Source organism: Aspergillus terreus, genomic scaffold, assembly GCF_000149615.1.
Source record: "Aspergillus terreus NIH2624 scaffold_2 genomic scaffold, whole genome shotgun sequence".
In the NCBI taxonomy this organism is placed as follows: domain Eukaryota; kingdom Fungi; phylum Ascomycota; class Eurotiomycetes; order Eurotiales; family Aspergillaceae; genus Aspergillus; species Aspergillus terreus.
In genome coordinates this window covers 1,806,254-1,829,433 of record NT_165925.1, presented here as the reverse complement: position 1 = coordinate 1,829,433, position 23,180 = coordinate 1,806,254, and the positions used below count along the sequence as shown (strand labels likewise).

Sequence of the window (23,180 nt, the reverse complement as noted above, 5' to 3'; positions counted from 1 at the left end):
CTCAGTAGCCCGGGAAGGCTAAAGGTTGATGCGCATGAGGCAGAGGATTCCAGAACCCCGCATTATGGTGCTGTGTTGTTGTCTGAGTCGCCATGTGCTGCGTGAAGTATTCCGGCAAACATGAAACTCCCCCGGGATTGACGTCTTTAGGTTCGCAGAGACCACGGTTCTGGTCGCTGGGAGCCAACACGCCCGGATGTATATCATCTGAATAGGTTGTAAGACTGCTCTCCAACGAACTCTTTCGGCTGATCGAAGGAGAGGATGCCGGAGACAAAGGAGGGTGAGTGTCTTGCGCGTTCGATTGTTTTGTCTGATAATTTGCCATGGTGGCATGTCCTCCCTCAAAAGATGACTGAGGCGCTTCATGGCCAATTCCGTGGTACTGGTTGTCCACAATATTAGACACGTTCCTCTTCATCGAGCTCGTCGCGAGAGACGGGTCACAGAAGCTGGAATCAGTTACCTGCGCCTGCAGCTCAGATGCAACACACGCTTCTCCCATGTGGACATGGGACACATGGATGACGGTATCTCCACCTGGTACCGGATGTTAGCCCCCAAGTTCATAAAACAATGTGGCTTGCTGGGAACATACTGATCTTCCCGTCGAGATACATTTCCTCCATCTCTCGAACGTAGTAAATCTCGTCGAGGACCTGTGAGCGCTCTGCCGGTACTATCTGTCGTCGTACATCTTGGCCTGCTTCCCTCAACTTGGCCGCCGTAATTCCATGGGACTCCTTCAACTCGCAAAGTATATGGACAAGCAGTCGGATGCGATCTACATTGTGCAGGAAAGTGTCAGTCAAGAACCTCGTCACACACCTCGTGGGGATAGCGTGGGTCGCCATACCTGCTTTTAGAAGATGGTCCGGCTCCCGGTGAGTGACTCCTGCTGGCCACCATTTGGGCTTTGTCAACTCAGGGTCGACCCGCTGCGATGATCCTCCCGTTGTCTTCCGGCCATTGTACGGGTGGTTGACTTGCTTTCGGGGTTCCACCAGCTTGACAAAGGCTTTTGCAATCGCTCGACAGTTCAGCTGCTGGAAATTCTCGAACGCTTTGTCATAATAAGTTCGCAAAAGCTCCTGATTTCCAACTCGAAGCGCAGACCACCGGAGTGAAGGTGTGGGTGAGATCGAATCCGAATCTTGGCCGTACGCAGAGCCCACCCGTCTCATGTTGCGACGGTGACGCTTGTTCTGAAACGATTGCCACTCGCAAGGAATGAGTCCAGACTGTGGTTGATACCAGCTGCCCGACGATTGTTGTAAGCCGATCTGGGCCGTGGGATTCGCCAGAAAGGCTTGTTGCTTTCCCGTGATGTCGTTGTCCATGTGACCAACTGTGCCTGCCGTACATTCTCTCAGCTTCGGATCTCTTCCAACCACACCGTCGAGGGACCAGCCTCACTCACCAGACTGCATATTTGGCTGCCATCCAACCGTTGCGGACTTGAGGAACTTTTCTCTTACATCCTCTGTAAAGATTCCCTTCTCATACCCCGCGATCGAGGGTGAGGCTTCCACCTGGAGTTCCCCATGGCGGTTGATATACATCAACGCGAAGTGCGCGAACGGAAAGTTAAATGACATCGGCTGAGTGCATGGGAGTTCCTATAAAGCGTCTTAATAATCACGACTGGGACGTTTTTTGCGACACCATCTCATACCGTCATCTTCGGTCGGGCAGTCACATCAGAGTACGGCAACATGGGCGGCCGCTCCTCATCCTTTGCCGTGACAGGCTGACCTATCGTTTCCATCTTGCACTTGGTGAGACTCGTCAGAGCCCGCACACTGATATGGTCACTCCCAAAAGGTAAGGCTGAAAGAAGAGCTCCCTTTTTTTCTCCGGCTTCGGTGTTGGAAGGCCACTTCACTGCATGTGTCTGCAGACTAGAGGAACATCCGTCCCTTAAGAATCTTCGAGGTGCACCGGGTTTCACTTCAGAGCCACGCGAATATTTGGAGTGGCTCCTGAAAACCTAAACACCATACGTCAAAAACCAAAATATAAATACGTCTATTGGTTTATCCAGCCTGCGACTAAGAGGCAAAAGTACGGGTCCCGAGATCCTGATCAACGGCATAGCACGCGAATCCAACACAATTGGTGGCTGCGAAGATTTGACAGACTAATGCAAGGAAAACAAATGCATACATAGAGGGATAGATTGCCTGGGGTCCATCAGGAATCGAATGTCTCCATCTTCGTGCGTGTATGGCGTTTTGCCTGCATTTTCTCGTCTTTTCTTATTCCGGCTTCCCAAGGAACCCTGCTCCTCTTGTGGACCATGGCACGAAAAATTGAACCTCGAATCTTCGATCGAGGTGCGATTTACAACCCCGAGTTTCACTAACTGATCTACAGAATCCGGGTCCCATCCCAAGCTCCGGGGAGTGGAGATCAACTGCGACGGAGCCATCCTCACACCAAGGCAACGCCAAATGAAAACCACAATACGTCGGTCTCCATAAACATCGGGTGACATCCTGAGGACTCTGATGGTACAGCATGGAGCCAATCCTAGGTGTCACAAGTATCACGTCAAATCTTGTTCCAACTCTACTCAATCTCTGTGTCAACATAGCGTTGAGACCTTTGCCTCTCTTAAGTCATGCATGCAATTGCTCCTTGGCCTTCTCACTAGTTCCTTTCCCAAGGGAAAGGTAATCAGTGGCAATTCCCACTCAGCTCAAGGCCTGTCTATCAAGCAAACTCTGACTTGCCGTTCCACATCGGTAAAAATCCGGACGATCAATAATACAAGACCGCTCCGATTCCAGTGTGCTAAGATCCCACTGGGGTGTCAAGTGTCACACGGAACATCCGTTGGGGCTTGGGGATAGTCCAGCACAGACTGTTTCTAGCCTCTCCACACGGTTCGCTAGGGTAACGGTCTGGATCTTTCAGCCAGTCATCGGATCATAAGGAGACCAGCTAAGGGGATGCAAACGCCGCTGCGTTCAGGATGACTTCTCCACCAGTGGGATCGATTCCCTTTGCCAAATCAACCGAAGCGAACATCCAATGGTTTTCTAGCGCCATGGACTAGTCCAGACCGCTGGTCAGGGCAGATCCTGCGTCAAGAATGCCCGGGATCGTTTCAAGAGATTAAAGTTCAGCTGGAACGCAGACAGCTCCATGGATACCCTGCCCGGAGAGTCCGGGCGTTGACAAGAACTATAGGGGGGCCCTATCCTGGATTTCCCTGTCGAATCACAGGCCCACCCCGCAGTAAGCTAGGTTACGCGGCTGTCATGGTAAACGCTGTCTAATCTCCACCACGGTTGTTCTTGTTCTGGACTGCCTCTCAGGTTCACTAGAGGTTCCAGGGCTTTGTTTGTCAACTCGGATAACTTCTCCAATGATCACCATTGGGCTTCGTTCTCGTCGATGTGCAACAACGGGAATTATACCCAGCGAAAAATGCGTCGATGGTTAACAAATGCGGGAAGGTGCCGGCAAAAGCAAAGAGGATCCAATGCTGTATGACATGGACAGGACACGGACCTCCGGGCTACCGTATATGATAGCCACCTAACTATCTGGATCGGGCTTGATCCCGGACGGCAGGCGACAGATAGCATCGCGAGCAGTCAGTCAGCCATTCAACGCCACCTTCGCCAGATACCTGGCTTTGCAGGGACAGAGACCAATAAGAAACACGACCCAGCATGCAAGAAGACGCCCGACCATGCCCCCTCGCTTCTTTGCGGGGAAAGTGGACTGGCGTCTTCTTTTTCCTATCGGCTTTCCTTGAGATCACTCTCTGTTCCCTCTCGATGAACCAACTCTCGTCAGCAAAGTCGCCACGTACGTACTTGATGCTAAGTCCGCGGTTATGTCAAGTTGGCCTTCGCCCGGGAAGACCCGCATGCAGACTTTTGAACTAGGATCTGAATGATGCCTGTCAAGAGCAGTGTACGAGGTATTATCACGAGAGGATTTGTGTCACTTATGGCCATACTCAGTCCATCGCTGAGAGCCGCTTAGCACTTGCTATCTACGGAGTACGGGGTAAGGCTCGGTGGTCACGATCGATGCATCTCCATACTCGAAACTCCAGGCACCAAACTATCGGAAGGAGAGCGTAACATATGAAAAAGCACCCCATCAGTAGGGATCCTAGCCATGACACGGTGCCTGAGCACTTTCGAGAAATGGATGAATCAATTGGGCCTCGAATACCTGAAGGATCTCTGCGTGTCTGTGCCAGTTCATTGGTCCGTGGATTTATGAGATATCGCTCCCGTCAGTGCAGATCAATGGTCCTCTCCACACCGACCATTCGATCCATAAACTCCTGACATCTAGAGTCATCGATCGATGGAGGACCGGGCCCAACCCACAGTCCGCCAAGTTCCGACGGGCACCATCTGGTCGGGTGTCGGGCGGGATTGCCACTCCCATGGGTCGGTGATTTATTTTATGTCACAATACTTGCACTATTGGTTTCACACTTGCCGATATTGATGCACTTACGCAAATACCCCGACAGCTTCGGTCTTTTCCGGCTCTAGTTGACGTAGTGATAGGCGACCGTGTCGCGTTGAATGAGCCACGGAAAGAAAACCTGCAAGGAAGGGCCGGGTGTCAGGAAAATCGATGCATCGTGAAAGTGACAATGTTGACTTTCAGTTTTGAAGGGCCCGGCTGAGGACGCCATTCCGCTCTGCGATACTCACTCTTAATCTAACTTCGACCCCATCTAGATCTCCACTTATTGTGTTGTTTTACGGAGTAGGGCTGTGTTGAAGAAGATCTTTCTGCCTGGCAATGGGATGCGCCCCATGCTAGTCACAATCCAACGCCATCCACTCCTGACGTTTCAAACTCCTATCTGCCTCTGTTGACGAGGCCTTTCGGCTGTGGGATGCACTAAGCTTGAGACCATGGCCATGTGGCTCTTCTGCACAGGAATCGAATGTTCCATTGGTCTCATTGTTTCCACTTCAGTCATCGTCGCAAGGATATACAACAGCTAACTAACATGGAAATTAAGACGCCTTTCTCCACTTGGAGCCTCCGTGTCCGCAGAGCCTTTGCTTCTCCAGTGCCTTCGAAAACTGAACTCTAACTATGTTCCTCAATCCAAATCCCGAACGTGCACTGATCCCTTTTTTGTGTGAGAACAGATTGCTACGAAAATACTCCCAGGCCGCCTACGAAGGCAACCTGAATTCACCCTTGGGATCCAAGGCGAGTGGGAAACGCCGACACTTATCTGCCGTGGAGGCGACGAAGCATGCGCACCAATAACACACTACTACCACCATAGCCTTTCTGATGATGTGCTCGGATCCTCCGCCCCTGTCTATCAGTAGATAGATAGGCTTCCATGCCAAAGTCTATTGATACTCCCGCAAGTCACAGGCAGCACCCAGGCTTCTTACCCGCCAGATTTACCTTTGGCCGACGCGTTGTGGTGGCTTATCTCCGCGCCACCAACGCGTCTCCCTGATGCATTGGGTGGGACATACACAAGCTCGCCGCCGTATATGTATCAGACACATTTGGTGTATCCGGGGTGGCCCAGAGCGCAAGGTTAAAACTATCTGGTAGTGGTACACCATTGCGCCACTAGAGACGCTTTGATATCTTGTTTTCGCTAGTTTCTTCTTCTGTACGACACTGACATTGTAGACACTTCTTCTTCGGATTCCTATCTTCACGGTGTAGAGGGTCGCGGACCGTTTATATATATTTTACATACGATGAGTCGACATATAACACAGGTCCCCTTAGGTGTGGACATAGTAGTAAGCGTCGATCACAACCTTCAGCAACAACATATAGCGTGCCTGTTGACAGGAGACATTCTGGAGACCATTCCGCCTCTGAACATGCTTCTACTGGACTGAATAGGCAGGTAAGTCGGGCATAGACCACTGCAACCTCGACCTTCTCCCAGGAAACTACATCTAGAACACCCCGGCACTATCCTACTTTATTCAGGCACCATTAAATCTCAGACGCAGTTCGATTGCCTTGCCGTATCATACCCCATCGAGCTATAAATCATGAAAATGAAAAGAACATAGAGAAACCAATAAAATATTCTACAAATCCCAGAAGTTAAAGCTATCTTGGTATCTCATGCGCACAACCCCATCCAGCCGCTGAATTAATTGTATTTCCGAAGCTGGTAAGAATATGTCAGTCAATGCCTATCAATCGTACAAAGTGGTAGAGGTGTATACTTACATCCAGTGTCAAAGATTTGCTGCTGTTTTCGTTCTGGTCTCGGTAAATACCTACCAGAGCCTCGCTGTTCTGGAAGAGTCCCGTCTTCAAACTGATGACAATGAACTGCATACCGGGGGCAGCGTGGTCGTGGATGTAGTTGGCAATCCGAGCAACGTTGGTGTTGTCAAGCGCAGCATCGACCTCGTCGAGAACGAAGAACGGCGATGGCTGGTAGGAATGGATAGCGAACAACAATGCCAAAGCCGCCATTGTCTTCTCACCACCAGAGAGGTGCTCCATATCTCGGAATCGTTTCAATGGGGGCATGGCGTGGTATTTAATGCCGTCGAGGTATGGCTCATCTGAATCCTCAATATCCAAGTAGCTGTTATTGCATTAGCATCCAGACATTTGGTGCATGGGTCAGCAGGGCTTACGCTTGGCCGCCCATGGGGTAGCCAGGGCTCTTCGTCAATTCACGATAGATGGGGCCGATTTGCTCGGAGATATGAGAGAAAGCTTTGTTGAACAGATCAGAGCGTTTCTGCATCACTTCCTCAAAATCTTCCTTAGTCTTGCGGGCGTGTTTGCGAGCATTTTCGAAGTCCTTCTCCGTAGCCCGAAGTTTGTTCTCTACGCTCTCTAATCGCTCCATTGCGCGCGTGTTCGGTGCCATCTTATCGAGATCATTGTTGAGAGAGCGAACTTTGTCGAGTAGTTCCTCTTCAACCTTTTCATCCGATTCCTACAGAAGTCAGCATACATTTAATTGAAGATGGCCTTGGCTACTCACCTCTTTAAGGGTCTCCCCCAAGGAGTCAAAGTCGACCTCAATGCCATAGTCCTGAACGGCACCAGTACCACCAGCGCCATCCTCGTCCACGTCCATCGCATCGGGGTCAGCTGCCTGAACAAGATCATCGATAGGAAGCTGATCCAATGGATTAGAGTCTTCGGTCAGCGGAAGATCAATGTCCTCAAGCTTGCAACGGCGGAGAAGAGCATATCGACTGGCCGAATTGCGTTGGATCTCTGCTTCCAAAGCGTTGATACTCTTCAAGACACCTTCCACTTCTCGGCTCCGCTTTTGGAGTTCTCGGCGATGTTGGGCAAGGTTCTCAGCAGATTGGGCATATGCTTCCTTCTGCTCCTCCAAACGCTCGCGAAGGATATCAAGCTCGGCGTTGAACTCATCCAACTGGTTCCGGATGCGTTCCTGTTCCGCCTGGAGCTCTTCAATCATGTTGACATCACGTTGGTGCTGAGCCTCGAGACCTGATATCCGATCAATCGTAGCGGTCAGCCGCTGCTTTTCGAAGCTAAGCTGGTTCTCAATCCTGCTTTTCTGTGTGGTGAATTCCAGCTTCTTTTGGGATGCTTCTTCGTGCAGTGAGCCTTGTTGGATCTCGTACTCGCGGATATTGCTGTATCCAAGACGCTTGCAGAACTTGCGATAAATCTCGTCCTCAACACTACTGACGGACTCTTGGGATGTGGCGATCGTCTGGTCGAGCTCTTCCAAAGTCTCTTGCTTCTCGGTATACTTCGGCCTCAGATCTTCCAGCTGACGCTTGGTGAAATCAAGCTCGCTCTTCTTGCTTTGAAGATTCCTTTCAAGCGCCTTCAGCTCCTCTTTGGTATAAGCCAGACGCTGTTCAAGACCAACAAGCTCGCCCTGCAGGGCCTCCTCTTCTGTACCTCTCCGGTGCCCCTTGGGCAGGCTGGCAAGATCGGCCATGAGCTTGTCCTTAAGCTTGTAGAGGTTTTCCACCTCCGAATCTTCCCAGCGCTTTGAGTGCTGTTGCTGGGGCCCGCGACCACCCGTCATTAAACCTCCCTTGTGAATGATGGTCCCGTCGAGAGTTACGGCTCTGGCGTCAACATTCCTTTCATAGCACAGATACTTGGCCGTTGCCAAGTCATCGCACACGATGGCGTTCCCACAGGCGTAGCTAATCGCTCTAGCGACAGAGTCATCGTAATCCACTGTCTCAATCGCTGGTCGCATTGCACGGTGCATTCCTTTAAGATTCGAGTTGAAGGCTTTCACTTGAATGGTTTCCAGAGGAATGAAAGTCGCCTGGCCTGCTCTCTGGTCACGCAGATGTTGGATACACTCTTTAGCTGTCTTTTCATTGTCCACAACAATAGCGTCAAAGTGACGACCAAGAACGGTGGCAACAGCATCGGCGTATTTTTTCTGCTTCGGTTTGCAGAGGTCGCTGACGCGGCCCTTGACACCTGGGAAAATGCGCTTGAGAGTAGAGATCAACTCCTTGACTCTAAGCTCCTTTTCGGTCTGTTTCTTCCCATCATCGGCCTCCAGAAGCTTCTTCAAGACCACCTGAAGTTTCTCCTCAAGTTCCGTCCTCATCTGCGAGACACGGAGCCGTTCGGAGGTGAGGGCGTTCAGGTCTTTTTTCTTGCTTTCGATCTCTTTCGAGGTACTCTTGATCGTATCGTTAAGAGTCTTCTTACGCTCAGTCATTGATTGTGTGTCGGATTGTAAAGACTTGAGCTGCCATTCCGTAGCCTCAAATTTGCTCTTCAGGCTATTGTATGCTTCAGCTTCCATCTTCCTTTGTCGTCGCAAGTGATCAAGATTCAGCTGCTCGGCAGAAGTCTGCCTGCTAACCTCCTCCTTGAGCCGATTGTACTCCTGCTGGTCGGCATCGCTGAGCTGTCTGCCTTGCTTGCTGATGGTCTTCTGCCACTCCGCTTCCCACTGAGCCTGGGCTTTCTCAACGACCTTCAAATCTTTCTCCAGCTGCTTCATGTTGGCGGACTGGGAATCGCGCTCTTTGCCGATCTCTTCAATTCGGGAGGCAAACCGCTCAACCTTCTTCCGAGTGATTTCGACTTTCTCGTCAACAGGAACCAAAGCATTGGTAGCCTCCTCAATCTCTTTCTCCTTCTTCATGATATTTTTCTCGGCCTTTGCAACATTTCGACCAACGCTGGCGTGTTCCTTCTTTGCCTCCTCAACATTCTTTTCGTACTTCTCAACACCCCGTCGATATTCCTTGAGTTCATCCTGGTACTTGAGAATGTCTGCACTGGAAGCGTCAATCAGGCGCTGGAAGTGGAAGAGCTTCCACAATATATGCGTGATGATGGCCTGGTCACGCTCCTCTGCTTTTCTAGCGTAGTTTTCGGCCTCGCGCTTCTGCTCCTGGTACTGCTTAATCTCAGAATTGATACCTCTGCGACGGTTGAGCTGCACAGTCTGCTGCTCCGCCGCCTCCTCGGCCTCTGCCTTCAGACGCTCGTACTCAGCCTTGTACTCGAGACTTCCGGATATCTGCTCGATCAAGCGGGTCAAATCCCTGGGAGACTGCGACGCAATGGCCTCCACGTCACCCTGAAAGACGAGGAAATTGCGCGCCTTGATCAGGATGTTCTCCGCCTCCAGAGCCTCGTTGTACTGCTGCGCCGTGACGATGCGGTTGTTGATCCGGTACTCGCTGACACCCTGGCTCGTAATGGACCGACGCCACTGCTGTTCCTCACCTGCGTCGTCCTCATAGACGGCCATAACCCACGCGGTGCGCGGGTCATTCGAGCCGTTGGCATCCTGCGAGAGCTCTCCGTCGACTCCGTCCTCCGCGTTGTCCTCATCTCCGTTCACTTCCCCATCAATGACGTTTCCGTCGGCATCGAGTTTCGACGTTCGCAAGACACGGCCGCGGTAGACGAGGTCGCGGAGGTTGGTTGACCGCAGGTGCGACGATTTGATTCCGAGCACGAAAGAAATGGCGTCCATCCTAACCGAGGTCAGCGCAAAACGAACTCCGCGTCTAAAGAGCGCGGGTAACATACGAATTGGACTTTCCAGACCCGTTGGGCCCAATGATCGAGGTAAAGTAAGCATCGCCAAACAAAAGAGTGTGGTGTCCCTTGTATGACTTGAAGTCTGAAGAGATGGTCAGCAACTTTTCCGGCCCCGTAGTATTCTGCGAACAAGATGCATACTGTAAAGCTCAAGGCGGATAAGTTTCCCCATCGTGCGACAATGCAGCCGCTTTCGAGCGACCGCGGGGCAGGAAACAGGCGTTCAGAGGATGGGACACCGAATCTGCGTGGGATGCGTCTGGGGTAACGCTGGGGTCAAGTCGAGGTGTTTGGAGGGGCCGGCGCGATCGATAGTGAGGCGGAAGTCGCGTCACGGCCGCCGATTAGGAGACGCGCCCGATCACGTGGTTCCCAACAACCACGGCTTGCTGGACTACCTGGGTATTCAAGTTCGATATCGGATTCATAATACAGTTGCACTCATAGGCTCTATTCTATATATACATAGTGTTCGCTTGGGTAGGTTGAAAATGCCGGACTGACCGGATCCAAAAGGAACAAAAGGTGGATAGTTAAACACTGTAAGAAAGATAAGGTGATCTCAAACTCCCAGTAAGACGCCTGATGCCTGCTTCAACGAGCAATGCTCACTGGGTTTCCGACCACCAGGAAGTCCTCCGAAACATAGCCACCAGAGTCCATACGGAACACGCCCTTCTGGCCCTCAACTTCCAACAGAATGAAATCCTCCGTGGTGAACAGCTGGCGCACAGATCGAAACACTCGCCAAAGAATCTGGCTCATTTTCGTCAATGGCAACTTGTAGATGCTCGTGCGCGCCGGTTGCTCGGGCTGGGCGATTCCAGGGTTTTCCATGCGGTGCATCGTCTCGGGCGTAACGACCAGCCGACGGGAGAAAGCGATTTGGCGAGGCAGAGTATCAAATTCATATGGCTTCTTGAAGGGAATCATGCTCCGGACGGTAAACCGGAGGTACGTCTGTCCATTGACATTGACCGCATTCACCGTTCGAATTAATCTCCCCGTCTTGAACAGGAACACTGTGCCCATCACGCTCATCATGACGCAGACACCTCCAAACAGAGCCTGCTGCCACATCGGCAGGGGCACGACGGGGTCACGGAATACAGCATTGGAGTTGTACACAGAGTAAGCGAAGCAAAAGGCCGTAATGCCGTAGGCGCCTAGCACGTAGCTGCGATGCGACGGAGCCTTGAAGAGGAGCACTTTTCCTTCCTTGGCGACTTTCCGTTCGAGCTTTCCAAATCCTTCTGGGCGACGGCCGGCAAACTTAAGAGATTCTTCTGGAGGAGAATAGGTTTTCGATGGCGTGGAAGGCTTCACGGACTTGGGTTGTTGCTTCTTGCCTTTCGTTGCGGCTTTTGCTCGAGGCGCGCTCGATGTAAAGTATCGCCAGGTTGGGAGCGAGCCCTGAAGGCCTGGCAGGGAGGAGGTTTTAGGACATTGGTGGGCAAATATCCGGAAGGCAGAGGATCGAGCGAACATTGTGGACTTTGCAATCACGACGGTTGTTAGCAAAGAATCGACTGATCTCCACGAATACCGCAGAAACTATGGGTGAAATTAGGTGCGCGGAGATTCAATTGATAGAATGCGGATGATATGTTTACTGAGGGATCAGGAAGAGGGCTCATGAACTTACCTTGACCTCACGGCGACAAGCGATGAAAGACAAGGATGTACTCGGTCTTGTCGGCGAAGAGTGCGGAGCTCCACCGGTGACAGTAGAAAAGAACGGTTTGCAATATAAATTATAGAAAGCCGCCGCCGAACATAGCATGTCTCTGTGGCGCAATAGGTAAGCATCACTCACAGCCAATCGTCAGTCAAACTCATATGCTAATAAATCCTCAACAGGTTAGCGCGTCTGACTGTTAATCAGGAGGTTGGAAGTTCGAGCCTTCCCAGGGACGATTCATTTTTCTTTTCTTTTTTTGGCTTGCCTTCATTATGAAGCGTCTCCATCCATTGTTTTGTTTTTTGAGATAAGCCTAGCCTAGAGAATTAAATTCTGATTTTATAGATTATGCTCAGTGTAGAATGCTCAGGGTCTGATGGCATCGAACGGCAAAAAAATGTACGGACTCCACCGCCCCGTCGGGGCCGCCGGTGAAGCTCCCAACAACTTCACCTCAACCTTCTCCGACACCTCCCATCGCTTGACATTCCCCAGCTTAACTCATTCCCGCCCAATTGACCCCGGATCGCCGCATCTCTCGCATACGCCCGACTCATCTCCATCCTCCGTGCGCCGTTCTTCTTGCGGTGGCGGGATACATTGACCCTGTGTTCCTGGATCGGCGAATTCCGCCTGCGGCGCATCGCGAGATCCTTCTCCGAGAGCAACATCTTTATCTCGAGCGAACACTCTCATCTGAGACCACTCAACAAGAAATAAAAACGCCGATTTAGACAGAATGGCCGCAAGCTTCTCAGTTCGCCAGCTTCCGGCTGCCCTCGCCAGACGCCAGCCGCGTATCCTCAACCCTACCAGACGTGAGTTGCCCGCGGAGTTTGTTCTAAGATAGAGTCGATCTCCAGAAAAACCTCCTCCGCCTCAACCATCGCCTTCCGGGATACACCGCTGACATTGGCGCCTCGTGCGGCCGTCATTCAGGCCTCGCTTCCTCCGCCGCCGCGCAGACCCAGAACCCCGCCTATCCGCTGTACCCCTCCGTCACGCAGCTTCTTCACGAGAAGGGCATCCCCGACTCCGAAGTGTCCAAGATCCCCGCCTCCGGGCCCAAGGGCCGTCTGCTCAAGGGCGACGTCCTCGCCTACCTGGGCCTCATCGCCCCCGAGTACCCGTCCGCCCAGGCCGCCCGCATCGACAAGCTCGGCCACCTCGACCTGAGCAACATCAAGATCGCCGCGCCCCCAGCGCCTCCCAAGCCCGCTGAAGCCGTCGTCGAGGAGCCCGCCGTCGCCCGTCCGCCCCCAACCACTTCCGTCGCCGTCTCCATCTCCCTGGCCACCGTGCTGTCCGTCCAGAAGAAGATCCAGGACTCCCTGGGCGTCAGCATCCCGCTCTCCACCTTCCTCGCCCGCGCCACCGATCTCGCAAACGACGACCTGCCCCGGGCGCCAGGCGCCGCCCCCTCCGCCGATGAGCTCTTCGAGGAAATCCTCGGCGCTGAGCCCGTCCGTACGTCCCGTGGTGACTATATTCCCGAGCTGAATGCCGTCGAGGCCCCCACCGAGGTCGACTTCGTCCAGCCGGCTGAGGAGGACATTATCGATATCCTGAGTGGAAATGTCACCAAGAAGTCGGTCTACCGGCCGGAGACGGTGGAGCCTGCTGCGCCTGCCATGAACGTCTTCAGCTTGACTGTCCCTGTTGGTGAGGAGAAGCGCGCCCGGGCTTTCCTGGACCGTGTCAAGGCGCTGCTGACGATCGAGCCCGGTCGCCTTGTTCTATAGATCCCTACTCCATAATGTAAGTTGATTGGTTGAAGGCCTTGTGGGGATGGAAGCTGACAATCGACGGTAGTGTATCTTTAAAAGGGAAAGGTTGTGTCGGAATTGGACTACTTTATTCATTCTACTGTTTTACTTTGCCTAGCCATGTACTCAAGCGCAATTATGATCATTTAGAAATCACATGTGCATGTTTCATCTCATTAAGATCAACGGCGGTGCTCTCATTTCCATCTCTGGGGGTAGCAACGCGAGTGCGCTGCTGCACTAACTGATATGAATGGGAATGCATGGAGTTAATAACAAGGTCATCTCGTCATCAAGTTAAACGCGGAAGCATTGATTGACAGGAAGGCGCCAGAGATACGCGATTATGATGAGATGAGTATTGGATCACCGCAAACCCAGCCATCCTCGAGCAACGCCGTAGTCATATCACCAAAAACACCATGAGCGCCGTCGCTGTGGTCGAATTCGGTGAACGCATATGCAGCGGGAGGCGGAGACCACCATGCATGCACTATCAAGTAATTCGGAATATGCGAAGCAAAGGCTGAAGTCAAAGGCAGAGGCCCAACATACATGTCGAAAATGTGAAGAAATTGAACAAAAAAAGGAAAACGGAGTACCCGATAGTCGCCCGTAAAATGCTGCAGACCACAAAATGCGAGAGATGCCAAATCACACCGTGAAGAAACCCATCCACCCAGTCCGACCAAGGATGTAACTGGGGTCGTAACAACGCCAAAGCCATGGAACGCCGTGTCTAATGCATATCGCAACTCGTGAGAGGTGCAGGGACGGTGCAGCGGCACCACTGTCATTAATCAACAGATCATCATTCACCGAATGGTACCCCATTCTGCCAACTTGCTTCCTTCACGCCCATGTTCCCTTCCAGGCCGTTTGTTGAATATCTTCCAGAAACGCAGGGTCTCGTCGCCAGCGCCAGTGACGACGGTTTGACCGTCGGGGCTCATTGCCAGGTAGAGAACACGGAAGGTATGTCCAGTCAAGGAGACAATCTGCTCCATGCGAGGATATTTCCAGATCACGATCTGGTTCTGACTGTAGCCATGTGTGCTGATGATTTCGTCCGAGTTCTTGGACCACGCCAAGTTACAAACTTGGCTACCGGTGTCTACTTCTTTGATGAGGGACCCGGTGGCTGTATTCCAGAATTTGATGGTTCGATCGGCTGTTCCACCACCGGAGGCGAGAAGATGATGTTGGTGAGGAGACCATGTAATCGCCTTAACAGCCGCAGTATGATCGGAAAAGCGATATAGTGGCGTCTCGTTCAATTTGTCCCAAACGAGGAGCTTATTGTCATTCCCACCAGAAGCCAACTGGCCGTCTTCTGTGTTCCATCGAAGACCACAAATCTCCTGCTTGTGGCCAGACAGTCGACGGAGGTACTGATCTGGGGAGCGGACATCACGGTGGAAGATTAGACGGTCCCTCGATCCCGATGTTAGGATATGGTCATTCCATGCCAAAGCACCAACGCGGTTGGTATGGCCAATCATTGTCCGAAGACGGCGACATCGCTCTGCGTCCCAAATCTGAACCAGACCCTTCCCAGTGCCTATGGAAAGATGTGTACCCTGGTACCGTTAGTTTTTATAGAGCCCCTAGGTAGCATGTTGCGATCACGTACCCTCTGTATCCAACTGACACTGGTCACGGTATCATCCTTGAGCTCACATAACTTTGTTACTCTTCCCGTCTGTGAGTTCCACATATACACGGAATTTCCTAGCCCGACGCCAAGCACATTGCTGCTGCCCCAGTCGACAAGGTTCAAATAGAAGTCGTCCTGTAGGTCAGGCGCATCGAGGACTTTGTACGGGACTTTATTCACATAACGTGGCTGTTTGCGAGGGGTCTCAAGAATACGTTGGCTGTCGTAACGGATGGGGGATAGGCTGTAAAGCTCGGATCGCACGTTCAAGTTCGGGCCATGCTGACTTCGAGGGGTCTTTGAAGGGGTTGGGTGTCCTGATCCAGCGCGTGGGGAGGCGTAGTTGAATAGGTTTTTATGAGGGGTTGATGGTGTTATGCTGGCGGGCGGTAGGTTCGAGATAGCATGTGAAGGCGGCGTGTGAGAGCGGGTTTTGTCATTAATCCCGCTGCTCATGCCTAGGAGGTGGTCTGGAGATAAAGAATCAAGGTCGGCTTGAGGGACGGTATTTCCGAAAAGTTCGCTTCGCAACACGCGGGAATACATCCTGTTTGCTTCTTCCGCTGGGGAAAGGTTAGCTAAGATGAACTGGTGTGGTTCGGGCTATGAACAAGACCAACTCTTTTGGAAGTGTAGCTCTGAGTGGGGTGCGCGTCTTTTTGATTTCGATGGTGTGGAAGGGCAACCGTCCTCATGAAGTAAGCTATACGTCGCTTGAAGGTCCTGTCCCTCTCGATTTGGTATGAACCTGGTTATAGATTGTCAGTCGCTATGTCCAAGGGATAATCGCAATGTCGCATAATTAGTGCAACACTTGATCAACATCGTCAGGTGCTGTTACTCACCTATCACCGTAAACTCGCTGTCTTTTTCGACTCGGACTGGTTCCTGGTGTTCTCTCGCGAGAGCGACCGGCGTCTTCATATTCCTTCAGTGCCTTCGTCAAGGCGTCAGGATCAATAGGCTCGGAGCCATTTTGGTTCCTTTGTCGTCCTCCTAGATTGTCTGGAAAGAAGAGCGTCTTTTTCGCAGGCATGCTGGGTGGCGTCCTTGAACCCGGGGGAGACACGATGCTCAGTCCGTTCGCTCCGGCGGCCGACGTCTTCGCACTGGATGCGCCTCCCGCAGCCCGGCGGTTCTCTTGTAGATTCGGCTCTTTGCTGTCGCCGCCCATGCTTGTTCCGGAGGAGCGGAATCCCCTGTAGTTGAAATGGCGGTCGCGGCCGGGGTCAGTAAGAAGGGGGCGGTTGATGCGACAGGTTTCAGGAATCGGATCGCAATGACAATGAGGGCCGGGATCTATTCTCGAACAAATGAGAGACTGCGGCTGGTGGGAGGTTCCAGTCAAAGAAACAGCGGTCGTGGCGTTCAGTCGATGAATAAAGAAGGGTGCCGATTAGCGACAACAGTTGGGTTCTGGTCCGCTTTCCGAACAATGATCAGATAAAGGGTAGGTCGAAAGGAATAGAGACAAAGGATCAACTGATCGGACTCTCCCCAGACCCAGAGCTGACTTTGATGGAATCAGGCGAGGTGTGGAGGTCATTTGAGGAGCGACCGAACCACCGTCTGGTGAGGGAGGGAGGGTTGAAAGCGAGCTGGAGATGATCCAAGGGCTGTTCTTTGGCGGTAGGTTAGTCTGGAAGGGGAGTCCTCCCAGTCACGCGTCGGGTGCGCTAAGCCCTTCTGGGCCACACGAGAGGAGGTTGGAGTCTTTGCTTCTCGCTGTCAATCCCGATGGTTGCTCTCGTTGTCATGCTTAACGTGGTCTTTTGTTCTCACATGAAAGGTCTCGCGATGATCTTTGGGGCTCGTGGTGAGCGTCATCCGCATCAGGCCAGCCTCAGGAATGGTATTGGATCCCTCATCTATGCGATCCGTCAAGTCATGGCGCCTCCTTCATATTAAGTCGCGTTACCCGTACTACGGACTATGATGTTCCCCCACCGTTACCTATCTACTCCGTACACTAAGTACTTCGATAGGTCCAATTTACGAATTCAATACCAAAGCCTCCTTCAGGCAGAAAACATTCGGGTCGGATCCGAACGCAAACATTGTCTTTTTCTCTGCAGAATCCAGCACATGGCACCATGCTGGTGTGTTCCCGTCATGGCGTTCTGGTGTTATTGTTGTTATTGTTTTGACTGACACGCTCCCTGCTTGGACGCGCGAAACACCGCCGGTCTGGTGATTGGATCTGCGCGTCCACGGCCGATTCTTCGGTGCCACAAACACTAAACTATCGCGACCGCCCCTCATTCCACGCGCCCTAGGGAACGCGAATTTTGAAAGCTTGGGCCACCAACGCGTGGAGGAGACTTTCCAACCAAAGAAAGCACGCCTCTTTGTTCGAACCCCCGTTCCATGCCGATCTGCTGGACGAACGGTCGTAGTGTAACGGCTCTTGGTGGCGCCGAATTTTCCGCGTTTCATACTCCGAGACTGCCATGCTCAATAAAGAGCCCTATCCAGTCGTTTATCAACACCGGCCTGCGCCTGACAATTCTACGCTCATCCAATGGCTACCCTCTTTTCTGATGTGGATCTAGTACATAGATGCTCCTAAAATGTATGACGCGTTGCGCTTGTCAAGAAAGAGTTGCCCTGGCCAAGCCCTTAGTCCGGTCTTGATTGTCTCCAGGCAACATCCGCAGTGGGACCATGCCGTCCATGACTCTTGTACTCAAGATGGTCAATTTCTATTGGTGCCTGCACGATGTATACAATCATACGGGGTACATATTATCTCCGAGATCAATCATTACTTGTCTAGGGACATTGGAAGAGTATGACTTCGGTCCAGGTTCTGCTACTGTTACCTAAACTTGAGATTACGGAGTACTCCAGTCATCATACCCATGCCCGGTTTCTATGCTACACTCGTTGCTACCAACTCACGTCTGTTATTTGTCTTTCTACCTGGGTACATCGTATTAGCTGGACATGAAACATGCTCCGTACTAAGTACCTAGTCATGCTTCTAATTCCCCATACATGAGTTACACTGAAGTCACATCCTACATAAGCTCGAACCTTACAAGTCCCAGGCAGTCAAAGCCCCAGGTCATCAGATCATTCCAAGCTTCCCCCCAGGCCTAGCTTGCCATGTAGATGATTCCGACTCTATGTCGTGTAGCATATCTTCGTTCTCTTTCGGGAGACGCTTCTGGGAAGAAACCGTCGAGGCTGGCTTTCCGTCCACTCCTCATCTTTCCCCTCGAGAAAATCCACCAGCGAATTCAATATCTTCGTATTGTTTGCGCCTTTGAGGGCTGCCCAATATTCTCTCTGCTCGTTGCTTCCTTGGGTGTTGTATCTGATCCTTATTCCAAGACGAATTGCAGGGTCTCCATCTTCACAGGCTGAGGGGCACATGTTCGGGTGCCGAAGCCCTTCGGGGACTAAATCGCATTGGACGAAAACCGTGTCGAAATTCGCCTCTCTGGGGATATACAATTGCACTCCCCGAAAGTAGACTCGGCCCACCTTTGCTATGTTACTCATCTCGGTGCATGGGAATATGCTACCCTCAATCAGTTTCCTTTGGAGCTCGCCGTTCTTCCACCTCGCACCAAGTCGGGCGTCATGGGGTTTTACAACGAGTGAGGTAGGGGGGCGACCGTCTTTCAAAGCACAGTTTGCTGTTAGGGCTCGTAGCTCATTCGTAATCTGGACTAGCCATTCCTCGCCATTTATGGATGTCAGCAATCGCTCAATTGGCTTTTGGTAGACGATCCGGTCGTTAATCCGAAGAACAATTCCATCGGCGTCGAAATAGATCCTCGGTTCTTCTTTCAATGAAATGATTGCCTTTGCAGAATCAACAGCCATCCGGAATCGTAATGTGAAGATGGGTGAGCTAAGCTTAACTGCCCCGCATCGAAGTACTGCCACTGTTTTTCCGTGGAATAAGGTCTCGGGTGTAGTGATTTCTTTTGGTGGCTTTCCTCTCTTCTTTGTCTGCGGTGGCCTATTCTTGTGGGCGATTCTCATGTTTCTCCGGATTTTCAGGAGCACTGTTCCAGCGACCGAGTGGCCCCGTGCAAGTATCTGGGCTGGATCCTGCAGCAAGTACCTTGTGGCCCAGCTGAGGAATGACGGTGTGTATTCTAGGAGCTCCAGCGTCCTCTCTTCCTTATGCTCCCTTCTGATATACGCATACATCTCCGCGAGTGGTGCGGGCCGCTTGCCAGATGGCCGTTTCCCAGCGGGCCCAGCCTGGCTGTATGTACGACGGAATGAGGTGGCGTCATGTTTTTGCCCTGTTAGCCACATGACAAAGTTCAGGCCTGCATCAATCTGACTCGCCATGCTTGGTCGTCTCTCTAGTGTCGACGCAAAACCGGAGGCTGGGTGGTGTACGTGGATAATAAGGCGACGAAGAAATTTACTCGGTAGATCTCTTTTGCTGGAGGTACTTTCTTCACGAAAGTCCAGGTCAACTTTCAGGGCGGTCGTTTCTGAGATTTGGATGTCGAAAGACTTTCTGGCTGGTGACAGTGTCTTCCGGATGTTGTCTCTTGTACATCCAGATGCAGTCACAATAAAAGGTAGCGGTAGGATGTCGAGTATGTCTTTCGATAGTTGGTTGTGGAGCTGTCTGAGCTCTTGTGGCCATTTCCGTACTGGACAATCGCTTCTTGCAAGGTACGACGCGTCCTCGGCTCTCCAGTGCCAGTCATATCCAAAGGCAACCTTCTCGTTAATACCCTTCTCCTCTAGTAGGCTAATAGTTGCGCTTCTTGTGTTCCAAAATTCTCTGGGTATGTACCTCCCGGTTGCCAGGTGAAGGATAATACAAAAGTCCGCATCTTCGGGGCCCCCAGGTATGGTGAGTCTCTCTGCACTCAGGCCAGATATCCGAGGCTCCGCTTCGTAAAAGGTCTGGACAGCCTGTGCTAGGGATTTAATCTGGGTTGGGGCGTGGTTGCGGGCCTTGGGACTCGTGAGAAATCTGGTGAGCTGATCAAGTTCCTCTTTGGTCAGCACTTTCGCAGCCTCTTCGGCAAATCGCCTGGCAATGTGCGGTCCTGAGAACTCATCTACCGGCCCTGTCCGTTCTTCTTCGTCGCATGGTATATCTTTCTCCTGGTTGTTCTCGGTGCTGAACTGTTCGTGGCATCGCACGAGGGCCTGCAGGCATGTATCCGCATCCATGATAGAGTAGCTTCGGGGTATCCTGTCTTAGTGCTGGTGTGGGTGGGCAAGGACCACCGACTGGGTGTGGTAGTGAGGTGAGAGGTGAGGGATGTGTAGAACATGTCCGTTTGTTGGATGGTCGAGACGCGTTGATGGCCTTGATGGGTGGTAAACAGCAGTGGTAGTAAACAACAGTGGGTGCGAATGATCATTGCTACTTGAACAGCACAACTCCCCGCCGCCCCCGACGTACTTTTGCGGCCTCGTCATCCTCGCTCTACTTTAAATGCATATTCTTTCTGGTCCCAGGTCCCTGCTGACTCTGTGTGGGCGGTACCGTGTGCATGACACCATAGCTATGCATTGTCTATGCGCTGCATTGCGAGTGTGTCCTTGTTGATCAGATACTTCAGCTGTGTGGCATACGGTTACGAGTTGGGAGAACTACTTTATGTAGCAGGGGAGACATGTATCAAACAGGGTGTGGGATTGCCTACCTACTATGTACTGGGCTACTTTGGCAGGCCGAGGTGTTCTGGGCAAGTCATCAGAGGGCCAGGGGCACATGAGTACCGAGTTAGGGTCGTTTGGGGGTCCTTGGTGGGCGCGCGTTTCGGGGAAGGGAGGGCTTGGTCTTTACGATACCCGGGCTATCTCGCCGTCAGGCAGTGTGGCCTACCATGTGCAGTGTGCCACCGGACGATGTCCCTAACTAGTCCTTGGCCCTAGGTGGACCACTGGATGTATGGACGTCTATATATATCAAGTAACAAGTAACATCACCGTCAATGACACAAATAACATGAGTAATAGGATGGCCACGGCGGTGGATAACTTGCACAGGATTGTGACATTGGGCCATGGACAACATTGATTTTCATAGCACGTACTCTGTAGGAAGCAATAATGGCTTGCTTGATCATTCTTACAATGGATAGGTACTAGTAAAAATCTTGACTGGGCTATAAGAACAAAAATCTACCAGTTTCGCCACAGCATGTCTCTGTGGCGCAATAGGTAAGCTTCGCTCACCACCAGTAATCAATCACACCCATACTAATAAATCATCAATAGGCTAGCGCGTCTGACTGTTAATCAGGAGGTTGGAAGTTCGAGCCTTCCCAGGGACGATATTCATTTTCTTTTATGATTTTCATAATTTTTTCTTCTCATTTACATAGAAAGCGGGACGCACAGATCGCAACTATATACCCTTACCCGTGAGGGGTCTTTACTGGTTTCGCAGACCCGTACCTCCCTATCTGATTCGCAATGTAGATAGGTATCTTTGGTGGGTCTGCAGGCTACACAAGCGCTTGTCTCCTACCATAGGATCCTGATACACACTAAAACAACGGCTCTTAACGAACTGTCTCTGTGGCGCAATAGGTATGAGTGGTCTGCTCTCAATAGCCAATGAGACATAAACTAATCCAGTATCAACAGGTTAGCGCGTCTGACTGTTAATCAGGAGGTTGGAAGTTCGAGCCTTCCCAGGGACGATTTCTTTTTCCATTTTTATTTCTATATTTTTTTTTCCCTTCATGATCCTCCCCCCCATTCTGCCTCACCTTCGTACTTTCTTGCCCCCTTGATCCGTTTCTCGAGCCTATGTTTGACCCCGCTTCGGTGTTCTATGGCGTGGTCGAAACCCTAGTCCTTACATGCCCTCAATGCCACCGACAACAGCTCCCGACATAGATTCCGGCTATGCACAGATGGACGCCCAATGGAACTGACCCAGATGGGATCAGTGGCCCATTGACTAGATACAAAGAATGTCCCGAGAATGCCTCACCCCCGCCCATTCTATTCACAGAGCGTGATGGGTAGACACTTGGGTCATGTTACAACGGTCAATCAAACGATTGATTCAGACCATATGCAAAGGCATTCACCTCAACACGAGAACCTGAACATGAGGAAAGGAAAGGGGAAAAATGATGAGGATGACTGCCTAGACGACTTCTTGCATAAATGCAGGCTGGTCACCTGCGCAGGAGAGGTCACTCCTTAGTTCCAAGTGTATAGCCTGCATCTTCAAGGTCATGACAGGCCACACAGTGAGCATGAGCACGTATAGATACAGCTTTGAGCCCAGTACACAAAAATTGAGAGCAAAAAGAGACGTCCCTGGGAAGGCTCGAACTTCCAACCTCCTGATTAACAGTCAGACGCGCTAACCTGTTGATATTGAATTAGAATTGCTATGTGATGCTTGACCGAAAGAGTTGAACATACCTATTGCGCCACAGAGACTGATGTTGGCGTGGCTGCGCCGGATACTGGTTCCACGAGCCCTAACCATCTTGGGCTTGCCCTCCTACTACCTAGGTACTTACTTCAGGTTTAGCTGTGACCATAACCATTGGCCGGACGACCCTTTAGTCTAGTTGGTGAACATATGGCCCATATACTCATGTTCATTCACGTCTCTATGATCAAGTGAAGTCATGAAGAATAGGATGCAACCTCATCTCAGCGATTGAGCCTTATCGTTAGCCACTCCGAATCCTGACCAGTGTCCTATCTAACCAAATGTGTGGTTAGTTGCAAGCTTATAAGCTAGACACGCCTAGACTGGTCATGTCGGCGATGCAGCAGTAGGTCGACCGTTTCCCTTCCAAACGTTCTGACAGGCCTGGGGTACCTATCATGGTAACCATAATACACTTGGCCCATGCAAAGTTCGCCCATTGCAACCTTGACCTTGTATGTCCGCTACCGGTCCGGGTTGGAAGCTCGACAGTGAGTCAGGAGACGTTGAGGGGAAGATTCCGCAGGGTAAGAACACTATCCAAATTAGAATAAAGCCATTGACCTGCCCATGCGTATGGCCCCGGCGTCGCGACGGCCACCGAATACATTCGGCAAGCGCAACTGGGTGATCTGATTGATGGCATCTCGT

The 23,180-nt window shown here is 51.6% G+C and overlaps 6 protein-coding genes and 1 pseudogene across 7 annotated transcripts; 2 read left to right on the top strand and 5 right to left on the bottom strand.

The window, feature by feature from the left end:
- Position 1: 1 nt before the first annotated feature.
- Positions 2-1,768, bottom strand: ATEG_01645 (DUF2841 domain-containing protein; the record flags this gene model as incomplete). The annotated part of the gene is made up of 5 exons (XM_001209010.1): positions 2-540; positions 599-679; positions 857-1,354; positions 1,421-1,619; positions 1,676-1,768. The coding sequence occupies 5 exons, from the start codon at positions 1,766-1,768 to the stop codon at positions 2-4; spliced, it is 1,410 nt and encodes a 469-aa protein (XP_001209010.1).
- A 4,365-nt stretch (positions 1,769-6,133) lies between these two features.
- On the bottom strand, positions 6,134-9,958 carry ATEG_01644 (cohesin subunit SMC1; the record flags this gene model as incomplete). Its single annotated transcript, XM_001209009.1, has 4 exons — positions 6,134-6,151; positions 6,214-6,580; positions 6,633-6,940; positions 6,989-9,958. The coding sequence occupies 4 exons, from the start codon at positions 9,956-9,958 to the stop codon at positions 6,134-6,136; spliced, it is 3,663 nt and encodes a 1,220-aa protein (XP_001209009.1).
- Positions 9,959-10,620: 662 nt separating this feature from the next.
- ATEG_01643 (uncharacterized protein) lies at positions 10,621-11,809 on the bottom strand (the record flags this gene model as incomplete). Its single annotated transcript, XM_001209008.1, has 2 exons — positions 10,621-11,520; positions 11,672-11,809. The coding sequence occupies 2 exons, from the start codon at positions 11,807-11,809 to the stop codon at positions 10,621-10,623; spliced, it is 1,038 nt and encodes a 345-aa protein (XP_001209008.1).
- A 637-nt stretch (positions 11,810-12,446) lies between these two features.
- Positions 12,447-13,449, top strand: pdx1 (putative pyruvate dehydrogenase complex component Pdx1; the record flags this gene model as incomplete). Its single annotated transcript, XM_001209007.1, has 2 exons — positions 12,447-12,464; positions 12,571-13,449. 2 exons carry the CDS (start codon positions 12,447-12,449, stop codon positions 13,447-13,449), a joined length of 897 nt encoding a protein of 298 aa, XP_001209007.1.
- Positions 13,450-14,288: 839 nt separating this feature from the next.
- On the bottom strand, positions 14,289-16,304 carry ATEG_01641 (WD40 repeat domain-containing protein; the record flags this gene model as incomplete). Its single annotated transcript, XM_001209006.1, has 4 exons — positions 14,289-15,053; positions 15,107-15,693; positions 15,751-15,878; positions 15,976-16,304. The coding sequence occupies 4 exons, from the start codon at positions 16,302-16,304 to the stop codon at positions 14,289-14,291; spliced, it is 1,809 nt and encodes a 602-aa protein (XP_001209006.1).
- A 1,952-nt stretch (positions 16,305-18,256) lies between these two features.
- On the bottom strand, positions 18,257-20,290 carry ATEG_01640 (uncharacterized protein; the record flags this gene model as incomplete). Its single annotated transcript, XM_001209005.1, has 2 exons — positions 18,257-19,859; positions 19,905-20,290. 2 exons carry the CDS (start codon positions 20,288-20,290, stop codon positions 18,257-18,259), a joined length of 1,989 nt encoding a protein of 662 aa, XP_001209005.1.
- A 1,353-nt stretch (positions 20,291-21,643) lies between these two features.
- On the top strand, positions 21,644-21,774 carry ATEG_10495 (annotated as a pseudogene). Its single transcript has one exon. The product of its transcript is annotated as a tRNA-OTHER (tRNA).
- The last annotated feature ends 1,406 nt before the right edge of the window (positions 21,775-23,180 follow it).